Here is a 12,438-nt window from a genome sequence, read left to right as displayed (position 1 = left end):
GCTGAGCTGTGGGTGGCTGGCAGCTCGCCCGGGTGGGCGGCAGCGCGCGCCCCTGGCGGCGAGGGCGACGCGTTGGTGGCGCTGGGGCCTGCAGAGGCAGCGGGCTTGCGGGGACTCTCCTGCGGGCCCGGGCCCTCGCCCCCGCTGCAGCGGGAGGCGGGCGTCGCTGGCTCCGGACGCGTGTGGGAGGCGGGGACGAGCCACGACGAGCAAAGTCCAGGTCTGCACGGCACCCCGCTGCGGCAGACACGCGCGCGAAGGCCAGGTGAAGGGAGGCCGCGCCGGGTGACCCGGGGTGGCGGGAGGGCGGCTGCAGCGGGACCAGCCCGGGAAGGGCTCCCATCCGTGCGCTCCGCTCTGAGCCTTTGGCCCGAGGTCCCCTCTCCCCGGGGCTGGGCTGGGTGCACTTGGACCTGAGGCTGTGGTTTCTCTCCAGGCTGAGATGGATCTTGAGGCAGCAAGGAACGGAACAGCGCGGCACCCCGGGACAGTGGAGGGCGACTTTGAACTAGGCAGCATCAGGTATACAGGGCCACAAAGCCACAGGCTTTGCCTTTATACCTGAGTCCTGGAAAGAAGTTGAGAAAATCGGTTGATGCCTCATACCTTTGGGAAGAAATTTTAAGTGGTCTTGAATGTTGTCCGGTCTCCGTTTGGAATGGGTTGTCTTCAAAAGAACTCCCCTCCTTGGGGCACGGGTGATTCGATGATGTTGTATCGTTGTATTTTTATAAAGTAAACATTTGAAGATAACTCTCTTTAACCATCATCTGGCTACAGCTAGTTGAGCCTCAGACACCTGCTGTTGATGTCTTTGCTTCTTGAACTAGGGTAGTGAAGCAGGACCCCCGCTCTCATTTCTCTTCTATATCCCAGGTCTTCCCCTACTCCCGTGTGTAGACTGTGTTCCCCATGTTCCCTCTCTGGGGGTGGCGTGTGTGTGTGTGTGTGTGTGTGTGTGTGTGTGTGTGTGTGATGAAGAGCAACCTCATTCTTCCCTAACTTCTGCTTCCAAATCAGTTTTTGTCCAAGTGCAAGAAGGGAAACCGCAATGCTTCCTCTGCGATGAGCCTTTCTTCCTCCCTCTCTGTTCGGTCCTCCTCCAGCCCACAATGCAGCACGCATACAGCCTTTTGTGAGGCAGAAGAGCCCGGTCAAGTGTGTGTGCGTTTCCGCTTTCATTGTGGGAATAGTGAATCATTTTCGCCCTTAGCTTCAAACAGTTTATGAGGCTATTCCAGTCTCTGAGTTCAAGCTAGGCCACCCGGAACTAAGTGATATGTGTCATGGGGTTGTCAGCTAGAGGGACAAATTTATCAGGTTCTGTAGTTGGTCTTCCAGCTGCGAGGCATCTGATTAGCCAACTGAAAGTATGCCTATCTGATGCTCAAACCGAAGTGTTACTCCCCTCTGTTAATGTGTTTGGACAGTGACATTGACCTGTTGTTCATTCTCAGAATCGTGGCATTCATTCACAGAAAATTTAGGTTTGTCCATATAGAGTTACAAAATCCTACGGGTGGTGTTACTTCTAATAGAAAAAAAATGTGGTTTTCTTGTCTGACAACTTAGCTTGGGGATGACTGTGAATCTATTAATAGCTGGCATTTTCATGAAGAAGGCTATTTATGTGTTACACTTGCCGAGCACACTGACTAGTAAAAGAAGGGGCAGCTCCTGCAAACGGGGCAGTAACCCTGGCGACGGAGCAGGGAAGTTCTCGGGAGAAGTTCACAGCCTGGGGTGGAAAGAGGGAAACAGCTCAAACTGAAATACAAAAGTTAAGAATAGCTTGATATTATAAGATGGTAAGATTAAATATGAGACTGAATCTTAGTCATACCAAGGATTATACACTCAAGGGAAGCTAAGCCCACTTTCTGCTGTGTAGGGCAAATTGTATATGTGCTTCTTTCAAAGATGGTGCGCACATAGTCTGTGGCACATTCTTTCATACATATAGGTGCCAAGCATGAAGAAAAATGAATGAAGTCAGGAGAACACAGCAGAAGTACTCGTCAGTTTTAAGTAGGGTGGTTACGGTAGGTCTTATTTTGAAGCAATTATTGCAAAGAGAGTGGAAGGATATGAGCAGAGGGAGTCGTGGGTATTTGGGGAGCATCTTCCTGACAGCAATACTTTAGAGAAAAAAGACCCTGCGACTGGGGCTGTGATTGTGGTACCCAGAAAACAGAGCTAGGTACAACAAGCAGAGAAGCTAGGCTGCCTCTCTGAGCAGCCTAAGTAAGGCAGGGAGTGGGAGTTGTATTCACCAGGACTCACAGAACCGGTGGACTCAGTGACCAGTAGGAAGGTTTGGATTTCACTGAGAAAAAGTGCAGCAATTGTTCTTTCCTGACTAGAGAAGTAGCTCGGGTTTTAAATGATTATGTTGGCTACAGGTTGCCAAAACCCTGGACCAAACATAAACAGAAGTGAAGTGGGGAGGTTACACAGGATGCCAGCCTAACAGGAGAGACGTGTTTGGATCTTAGATGCATCTTGAATGCAGAAAAACAGTATTTCCTGAAACTACTTCCATCACTCAGAAGAGTTCTCTCCCTATAGGTCAATTTGTACTTTAGGAACAGAATGATTTAAATGGTTTGGTAAGCATTATTAAGATGTTCATCTTCTCTCTTTTTTTATTATTTATCCACGTCCTTGTGGTACCTTGGACAGTTACTTGACGGCTGCCTTGCTGCCGTTATTTGTGCAGCTGGATACTCCTGGCAATGGTAGTCTTTTTGTATTTAAAAATGTTCTGATTCAAAACCATAGCTACTAATATTATGTTCAACTGGTTGTTAATAACAGTTTTAAATTCGAACGATTATATTTTTACAGCAACCAAGGCAGAAATAAAAAGAAGAAAGTGAACTTAATCGGACCATTGACACTGGTAAGCTGTGAAATACTAAATGGGAATAATCCTGCCTTTCCTTCAGGTTTAGGAGCTTGAGTCAATAGCCAGCGAGCGAGTCCTTTAAGTCTGTCTGTCTTGTGCAGCCCTGGACTGTTCCTGCTGCACCCGTGCTATAAGGCTGGCTTATTGTAAACAGTGGCCTCGAATCACAAGACAGATGAAGACAGGGGGGCAAGCTGGCTGTGCGCTCACTGCTACATAGGGAGACAGAACAAAATGAAACATTTTTGAAACACCCTGGAAGCTCATTGACTTCACGAAACATCTTGCTCCAAAAAAAAAAATTAGCTAAATTTATCATAATGATTATGGATTCTGGTTCTGCTTCAGGCCATTTCTAGTATTTCCCGAGGGTATAAGGTAAGGCAACATGTATTTGGAAGAAATTGAATCTGTTTTCATTTGTAATGTGTCTCAGAGAGTCAAGGCAGAAAAGTGTTTACCTGCCTTGGGTAAATGTGATATGTTCCAAACAGACAGTCTTTGACAGAGAGAGAGAGAGAGAGAGAGAGAGGGGGGGGGGGGATTAAGGGATTAAGTGCGTGCCAGTTGAAGCCAAGTTAGAAAGCAGATGGATGAAAAGCATCAATACATTCTCCTGCCACTCAGCGGCCCCTACTCCGCTCACACTCTTCCCCCACTACGCTGTGTCTTTGTTTTAAACGTTTCACTGTGAGTACACTTTTATTTACGTTTTATCGTGTGTGTGCTTATGCCATATTGACTTGTAATGGACAATGGCCCAAGATCCCACTACGGTGTTTGCCTGATGTGTGTCCAGTGCAGCTGTCTCTGCCACAGCACATGTGTGAAAGTCAAGGGACAGTTTTGGGGAACAGGTTCTCTTCTCCCAAGCCTGTTGGTTTCAGGGATCAAACTCATGCTGCCAGTCTTGATGGAGAAGTACTTTTACCCACTTAGCCGTCTCACCAGCCTAGAAAAAAAGAATTTTATTTAGTGCCATGGGGAATACAGTGTGAAACATTTTAATTTCAGTTTAGAACATGTTTCCTATAGAAAAAAGAAACATACCTGATGCAAAGCAGAGCGATGGACATTTCGTTTGCCTTTACTAATTTTAGTTTAAACTGAATTTAAGTTTAATCATTATCCTGTGTCTGAGTAGACATTTTGGAAGGAAAAACCAGAACAAAACTGGTATAGTAGAATTAAAAATGCCTTGTTTTGTTGAAAAAGACCAATCTAGATTTGCGTAGGAAAGCTGCTTTACGTTAAATTTGACCTTAGAAATTTAAATTTGATTCAACTAACATGAAAGACATTAAAACCCTCTTCAGTGTCATACAATGTGCACTAAAAAGCACCACAGGCTGTCTGACTGTGTGCCCAGAAAGGAGGCTGGAAGATGCTCATGATTAACCTCTTCACTTAGACCACTAACAGCAGACCTTGAGGACACAGGTCCTTTCGTAGTAGTCAGGATCCTGTTTACATTTCCTCCAGATGTTTGTCACTGCCCATGCTTTATTCTAAACTCTTTCTGGTTCTCAACCTTCATTTCCGCTAGTTCTCTCGCTTGCCCTGTGTGTTTGAGGGTGGAATCTGCCCCTGCTGCCCTTGGCCTCAGATGAACACTGAAACTCTTTGAGAACTGTTTGCACACGTGCTCAGTCTCCACTGTGTGTTCCCAAACTCAGCACCACTCAATATTGACCAGTGTGACTCAGCCTCCGCCCTCAAAGATGCTGCTTCACCACACTGAATCACTGTGTACTTTTCAGATAACTGTTCCTCGTCTCCAAACGGAGATCTGGGGGAAATGGACAGAGTATAAAGTTTAAAAGGAGAGGAATAATACAAGAGACTGAGAGCAAGCTAAAACGTAAATGTTCCAACAAGGCTGTAGTTTAGAAGACAGAGGAGAAAGAACAAAAAAATTCGTAGAAGAGTCAATCAAACATATTTTGCAAAAGGTGTAAATTGGAGAAGATTAAAAAGGCAGAGTTGCAGTTGTCCAAAGTGGTATTTAATCAGTGATTAGGAACTGCATACTTCACTGTGATAATTGGTACCCACCCTGCTGCCCAAAGGTAACACCAAATCCCAAAGTTCCAGTGGTCTCTCCTCCCTGTAATGTGGCCTCCAGGAGTGCTGCTGTGCTCTGTGTAGTTGTGAGTCACCTTTCTTTGCAAACCTGCAATCCTGACTTGCTCCATGGTCCCTGTTCTTTTCCAGTTGTTTCTCTCTCATCTTTCAAGACTCTTCATGAGCTAGACTCCCCTAAAACCCACAGACAGATACTCCATAACCTTTCAATGAGCCGTTCATTCCTGAACTACCTTTACAGGCCAATTTTACCCTTTCAAAGGGTTCTGGCCTCAAACTGAGAAGGTCTGTTTGTTCCTATTTTCAATTCTGCTGAAATCATATTCTATGCCTCCACTATTGTGAACTTAATGTCTGTCCTCAACTCACCTTATTTCACTACACACAACCTCTGAGAGATTAAATAATATTTCTCAATGAATCCAACTCTTTATTCCCTTGATTATATTGTAATAATTCACCCAAGTTAAACATTAATTAAGTTGAAATAGATTGATTTCCTTACATGTACATAAATCATGAAACTAATATGATAATTATCTGGATTTTGATAAGCACATTTGCACCTGCGATAATAGAAAGAACTCGAAATAAAAATTCCCAAAGCATAAATTATTAAATGGAATCTTATTTTGTTTCTTTTTTTTTTCAGTTCCGATACTCTGACTGGCAGGATAAATTGTTTATGCTCCTGGGCACCGTCATGGCCATAGCTCACGGATCAGGTCTTCCCCTCATGATGATAGTCTTTGGAGAAATGACAGATAAGTTTGTAGATAATGCTGGGAACTTGGCCTTGCCAGGTAATTGTTGCTCTACCCCTCCCTTTTTAAAAAATAAATTGTATTATTTAACTGGGTGAAAGGTAGCAGAAACTGATCTTGATCTGCGTCATCTGTTTATTTATTGATGTAGACATCTAGGTGACCCTAAACACCACAAAGGGAGTTGTGAAACTTTCGTAAAAGTGCTTGAGCACTCATTCAAATCTCAAAAAGCACATTGTGATGTCAGGAAACTCTGACGCTAAATAAAGAGGGCCTATAGTATCGCTCTGCAGTGTCTGTCCTCGGGTGATGTCAGACAGGTTTGAAACATATCCCAGCAATTCTTAAATACAGTAACTTTTGTAGGTTTTTTTTTGAGTTTTGTCTTTTTCTCTCTTGCCATTCTCATTTTTAAAATATCTATCTTCTATGTTTGTTTGTTTGTTTGAACTAATGAGATTAACTAGAATTGAATGAGGCACTTTACTAAATAGCAATGACCTCAGCATAAATCCAAAGGAATGACGTCACATGGGCCCACGTCACCTTAAAGAGGGTCCCAGCCACACCACTAGGGTAAGGAGCTTAATCTAGAACTCGTTCCATGGTTTATCCTAAGCCCAAAAGGCTTGTTCTTCTGAGAGACAATGGAGGTCTAGGAGGAGAAAAACAAAGGGAAGTTTATTGGTACCTAGATGATAGAATAAAATAATAGTAAAGGAAAGCCAGTCTTCATAGCAAATGTAACTGAGTAGAATATACACTATCATTTAGATGTCATTATATATACATTTTCAGTCCCACTGATTGAGAACTACATATTTAGTTGCCATTAAAAAACATAAGTCCAATGATTTAGAGAAAATGTGATTGCTTGATTAATATGGAAGATATGTTTACGTTAACACTGGTAAATACTAGTGCTTTTCAGAAAGCCAGTGGAAGCGTCCAGACTCTATTTGTGTTAGGACAGAATTCCAACCCAGGTCTTCCTACCATCCCAGCTATAATCATAACCTTGTGTATTTCTTCCAGTATAAATAATTACGCTTTCTCTATGAGGAAAAAAACTATTTCAAATCAGTTTAGGTTTCTGATGCTAAACCAGTGACCCAAAACCTTAACGTAAACATTGTAAAGATAAGTTGAAAGGGACAAGATAGCTTTAAAGGCCACGAAGATGGCTCAGCGGGGAAAAGCACTGGCTGCTCTCCTACGGACCCAGGTTTAAATCCCAAAGCTCACATGGCAGTTGCCAGAGGCCTCCAAAGGCACTGCAAACTTGTGATGCATAGACATATACATGCAGGCAAAACACCTGTATATATAACATAAAATATATCTTTATAAAAAAAATCGAACTTGATGCGGTGGTGCACGCCTTTAACCCTGGCACTCAGGAGGCAGAGGCAGGTGGATCTCTGTGAGTTCGAGGCCAGCCTGGTCTACATAATGAGTTCTAGGATAGCTAGTGATAGTAGAGAGACCCTGTCAGAAAGAAAGAGTGAGAGAGAGAGAGAGAGAAAGTAACAGTATTTAAGGAAATGTAAGAGATAGGAATTTCCTATTTATTCCCTTTTATTTCTTTATCTGTTACAATTACATATTAACTACATCAGTTACATGTTAATTACACACACACTCACACACACACACGCACACACACATGCACACAGACAAATGTACCAGGGTGATACCCATAATGGAACATATCAACCAAAAATTGTCTTCTATTTAGGGTTTAAAAAATCAGATTAATGTGGGCAATACATACGATGGAATGTTGCAGCCTTTAAAGGGGGATTTTGATGCATGACGCAGCATTAATGTACTTTGAGGATACTATACTAAGTTAAATTAGCGGAGGAATGATGAATATTGTATGCACTCTTCACGTATATGGATTACCTAGAATAGTAAAATTCATAGAAACATGAAGTCGTCCCCCAGGGACTGTGGGAGCAGGATTTGGAGAGCTACTGTTTAACCAGCATAGGATCTTAGACAGTGCAGAAAACTGGTTGGACAAAAATATGGGAATATTTAGCACCTTTAAGCTTAAAATTGTCAAAATGGTAAATTTTATTCTATGTGTTTTTATTACAACGACCTTTATTTTAAATAACCAGCTTTAAACAATACAACTGACTTACCATGAATGAATTTACCCCTGGACCAAGTATCATAATCTTGCTTATGTTTTTTCTACAATAATTCAACGACTCGCTTATTTGGAGCAGGCTCCTTTGTTTTCCGTGTAGCTAATTATGCAATTCAGTGGCTTTGAAGTTGGCAGGTACTTTGTGCTAAGGTCCAAATTCAAGGTCTCTCTGGGAAATTGAATGAGCCAGAGATTACCGAGTGGTGGACTGAAGAGGGTTAACAATTCCGTTACTGTATCCTCAGATTATAAAGCCTGAGGTTTGGACTCCTGACTCTGAAGTCACATGGTCACAGGTCATATTGCCTGTCATGGAGGATTAGTGGTGGGGGGTTTCCGATAAGTGACGGATTTCTAGTCAGTAATTCATTCTGTAGGTTGTGGAAGCAATAGACTTCATTCTCTTTCCAGAAAAATGAAGTCATGGATGAACTTGCTCCAACTGTAGAGTGCTCATTGTTGTGTTTATTGACAGGGGTTGAGTACTGAAGTCTTAACTAATCACATAGAGGGCTTTTGCTTGTTTTTTTTTTGTGTGTTTTTTAGTATGCTATTTAGAATTTTGTTGGACTCTTGGGGAAGTAGACTTACTGAAAGCCGAGTGAGAACGGAAAGAAGGTTTAGATTCCAAAAGGCTCCAAGAACGGCTAACTGTGGATGAAGCCATTGTCAGCAGAGTGACGTCACTTCATGACAGGGTTGCTGTCTCACAGTGACTCGGTTGTGCGCTGTGAACAGACATTATTCATCCGAAACCTTAAGAACAGAGTCATAGAAAACAGTTCATCTGAGGAGAATTTATTATTGTTTAGGACAATTCTGTGTGGTTATAATCATCTAGAAGATTCTGTGGGGAAGTTGCTGCAGCTTGCACGCTCTTGCATTGCTTCGTGGTAGAGAAGAAAGAATGTGTTTGAGCTCTGACTTATATTAACCGTCCACAGCACCCAAGCTGCCTGAACAAACCCCACCCATTTGTTTTAATGCTGGGAAATTCATGTGATAAAGAAATTCCCGAGCAATCTAGAAAAGAGTGTGTCAGTTCACTTTGAGAGTCCCACATGATAACGCTGACACTTCCTTTATTCCTTAATGCCACTGTTACTATTTTCATCCTTCTTGGCCCGTGACTCTTAGGAAGAAGCGGGTAGGACTGAAATGCTCATAGATTCATCTTTCCTAGAAGGGGAAGGGGAGAGTCCACTTGAGTTACATTGTCCTTGAGGAAAGATTTTAAAGGTTTGATGTACAGATCGGAACAGATAAAAATGTAAGGTTTCACCTAATCTCTAGGTTTAGGGGAAGAAACACCTCGTGATTTCTACAAATACTTCAAATACAAATACAGCTTCAGTCTTTATCTGCCTCTCACTCCAAGCATAGCACTCAGGATGGAGAAGGGCACACACAACTGTGCAGAAGTGAGGTGAGAGGATTCCTCAAAGACTCAGCAGGGTCTGGGACGTGCACTCACGGAGACTGCACTCCGACTGCACTCCTGGTGATCGACCCCGACATAGTTTAGGTTTAAAATAAATTTGAACTTTTTATCTTCCACTGGAGAAAGATAAGAAGGGCACACAGCCACACAACAGCAAGAAAACATGACCCCTGGGTCATTCGCACAGGACAAAAGGATGAAGAAAGAACACTTCCTCTCCTGGGTTGCAGAGGAGGGGAAGCGCCCTGGTACTTTCGCAACAACGCTTCAGGGATACTTTATCCCGCTACTTCGTAAATGCTGTAAATAGACGGTCTGCTTCTTTCTTTGTTCGTGGGTGTGTTTGAAATGGAAATAAGCCATCACCACACAAATCCATCAGCACAGCGCCCTGTGAGAGCAAAGGGCCTACAGATTCCTACTTGCTTGCTGTGTGGCTTTGGACATGTTTATTTCTCTCTGCGTCCATTTCCTTTTCCATAACATGATACTTTTTGAACTATCCTTTACCTCGTAAGGTTGTTATGACAGTTAAACAAATGTTTGTAAAGTATTCAGAGCAAAACCTGGCTTGTAATGAATAGGAATTGTCATTTAAACAGGACAACTCGGAATGTCTTGTTAACATTTTTATCAATCAGTACAGTTCTTTTCAGTTACAGCTACCTAAAACACACATATCCAGTATATCCAGTGCTGTTGTTAGTAAGCAAGACGTATTGTAAGACTGACTGATTACCGCAGATCCAGGGGCTGATTTTTGAGCCGCTCTTTTGGGATTTCCCCTGTCTGTAATGTTCTGCTTTTGTCACTGGGAAGTATGTAGGAAAAAAAAAGTTTAAAAATAAAAATTGCAAGAGCAAGTCTTTTGAATCTCCAAAAACAGCAGTGTCCACCAAATCTCCAAGTTTCCCTTCTGTCCAGTTCCTTTTGCCTCCTTTGCCTTCAGTATGCTGTGTGACCCTCTGCCTTTGACCAGCTCTTCCACGTGCCTTAGGAAACTGCTGGGCCGCAGGCCCAGGAGTGTATGGGAGGGGTAGAACCAGGAGAGCAGGTCCCCCATCTGTGCCTTAACACGTAGACCTGTGTTTCAGGGAACTGCAAAAGACCTTGGGTGTGAAAAAAATTTTTCTTTGAGAAACTAGGCTGCAGCATCACACAGTTATATTCTTAACAGATTTTTTTAGTCTAGCAATTCCTATTAATAATCTCTTTTTAAAATGTTCTTTTTTGTTTTTATTTAGTAAATTTTTCATTGTCAATGATAAATCCAGGAAGACTTCTGGAAGAAGAAATGACTAGGTAATTTATGTGTATGTATACACTGTGTGTTCCTTTTAAGATTCCTCTAAAAATGGTCTCTTACTGCAGTGTTTTAAGAATATATAAAATACCCGAGTTCTTTCCCGAGCTCCACCTCCGCCAATTGTTTGTGTCCCAGCCCCCAGATTCAAGAAAGTTGCTTGCTTATGACCCTTTACCTGCATGTGGTTCCTAGCAAAAGATATGCTGTTCATAATCGTGGTAATCTTTTAATAAAATTAGTAAAGCACAGTTATCTATAGCTTTTCTTCCCATTTGGTCACTCTGATCCCAGTAGAGCCATGTGTGACCTCCGCTCCCTTCCAGTCTTCCTAACAAATCTCAAAGGCCTGGAGCACAATGTCTGCATATTAATGGCTCTGAGCTATGAACGAGGAATTTCTGCATGCTGAAGCAGGTCTGGAAAGCAAATGGAAAGGAGTTTGTCAAGTCAGATTAGAGACAGACTTGAGATCGTTGAGAAGGAGTTGAGTATTTTAAAAGAAACTGTTAGCCAGTTAGTTACACTTTGTTCCAAACCAATTTGAATTTATTAAATTTCTTATAAAATTCATGTTTGAAAAATAAAGTCTGCAAAATAGGATGATTTGGGGTTTCCTTATGGAAAAACCTCCCACTAAGAACTGTTTTACATGTTTCATATGCTTAGTGCTGTTTGCCACGTGGAAGGGGTAGAGACATTTTCAGAGTAAGTACACAAGCCCAGGCTACAGTTAGGACAAACTGTCACCAATTTAAAGCAGAGCACTGCCACCATTGTTGGAGGGACTCACAGCAGGCATCACTGTGTGGTATTTCAGGCAAAGGTGCCTTCCCCATTGTTTTCCAGATACGCATATTACTACTCAGGACTAGGTGGCGGAGTCCTTATTGCTGCCTACATCCAAGTTTCGTTCTGGACTTTGGCAGCTGGTCGGCAAATAAAGAAGATCAGACAACACTTTTTTCATGCCATCCTCCGACAAGAAATGGGCTGGTTTGACATCCAGGGCACCGCTGAACTCAATACGCGCCTGACAGAGTAAGTGTGTTGTTGGCGCCACATTTCCATGAAGAGATGACGCACTCTGTGGGAACTGCTAAGGGAAGGACGATTTGAAACATTAAATCATGACTTTCCGTGTTAGTTATAAATTGAGTGTATATCTGATAGTCATATAGAAGCCTCTATAGCTTATGTCACATGTCCCATTTATGTTCGGGTTTGTTTCCCCCTCTATTTAGTGAATCTATTTGAAGACTGCGTGTGTGTCGTACACGCATTTCTCTTTCACGGAGCTTGTTACGGGCCTGGCAGGTGCTAGCCCCTAAAGACGGTGGAATGGATGAGCAAGTGGTGGCCTTAACTACAAAGACTTACTTTAGTAACTGTGGGCACGTCACTTGTTTAACGAATACTCGAGGGCCTGTTAAATGCTAAGCGTCCTCCTGGGGACTCGGGACATGAGCAAACAGAGCAAGCTGCTCTGTCTCTTTGGTGTTTTGCTCCAGTAGGGGGAATAAATGATCAGCTTTTCCTCACCGGGCATTCTGGCACATGCACAGGTAAGGTCACGAAGAGAGAGAAGACCAAGGCGTTTAGGGCCTTCGTGCTTCACTCTGAAAGAAACGGCAGCCATGACAACACTGTAAGATTTCCTTTCTTTGGATGGTCACACTACAGTCACACTGACCATGAGAACACAAGCAAGGGGACAGGTCGAATACCTCGTATATGAGATGCTTGTAACTAAGAGTTGGTCCTGATGTGTGG

General features: G+C 42.8%; 1 protein-coding gene across 1 annotated transcript in view; it reads left to right on the top strand.

Moving 5' to 3' along the window:
• Window positions 1-244: 244 nt before the first annotated feature.
• LOC121458911 (phosphatidylcholine translocator ABCB4) overlaps window positions 245-12,438 on the top strand; it is a 53,351-nt gene continuing 41,157 nt past the window's right edge. Inside the window, exons 1-6 of the mRNA XM_041668298.1 lie at window positions 245-265; window positions 437-522; window positions 2,848-2,902; window positions 5,646-5,796; window positions 10,607-10,664; window positions 11,515-11,706. Of these exons, the coding sequence (XP_041524232.1) occupies window positions 443-522; window positions 2,848-2,902; window positions 5,646-5,796; window positions 10,607-10,664; window positions 11,515-11,706 (536 nt within the window). The 5' untranslated portion in view covers window positions 245-265; window positions 437-442. The remainder of the gene's footprint in view (window positions 266-436; window positions 523-2,847; window positions 2,903-5,645; window positions 5,797-10,606; window positions 10,665-11,514; window positions 11,707-12,438) is intronic.

The sequence above is a fragment of the Microtus oregoni genome, unplaced genomic scaffold (genome assembly GCF_018167655.1).
Source record: "Microtus oregoni isolate MIOR12 unplaced genomic scaffold, Mior012 000018F_ref0000195, whole genome shotgun sequence".
Taxonomy (NCBI): Eukaryota; Metazoa; Chordata; class Mammalia; order Rodentia; family Cricetidae; genus Microtus; species Microtus oregoni.
The sequence above is the reverse complement of the archived record's forward strand: the minus strand, read 5'-3'. Positions and strand labels throughout refer to the sequence as shown.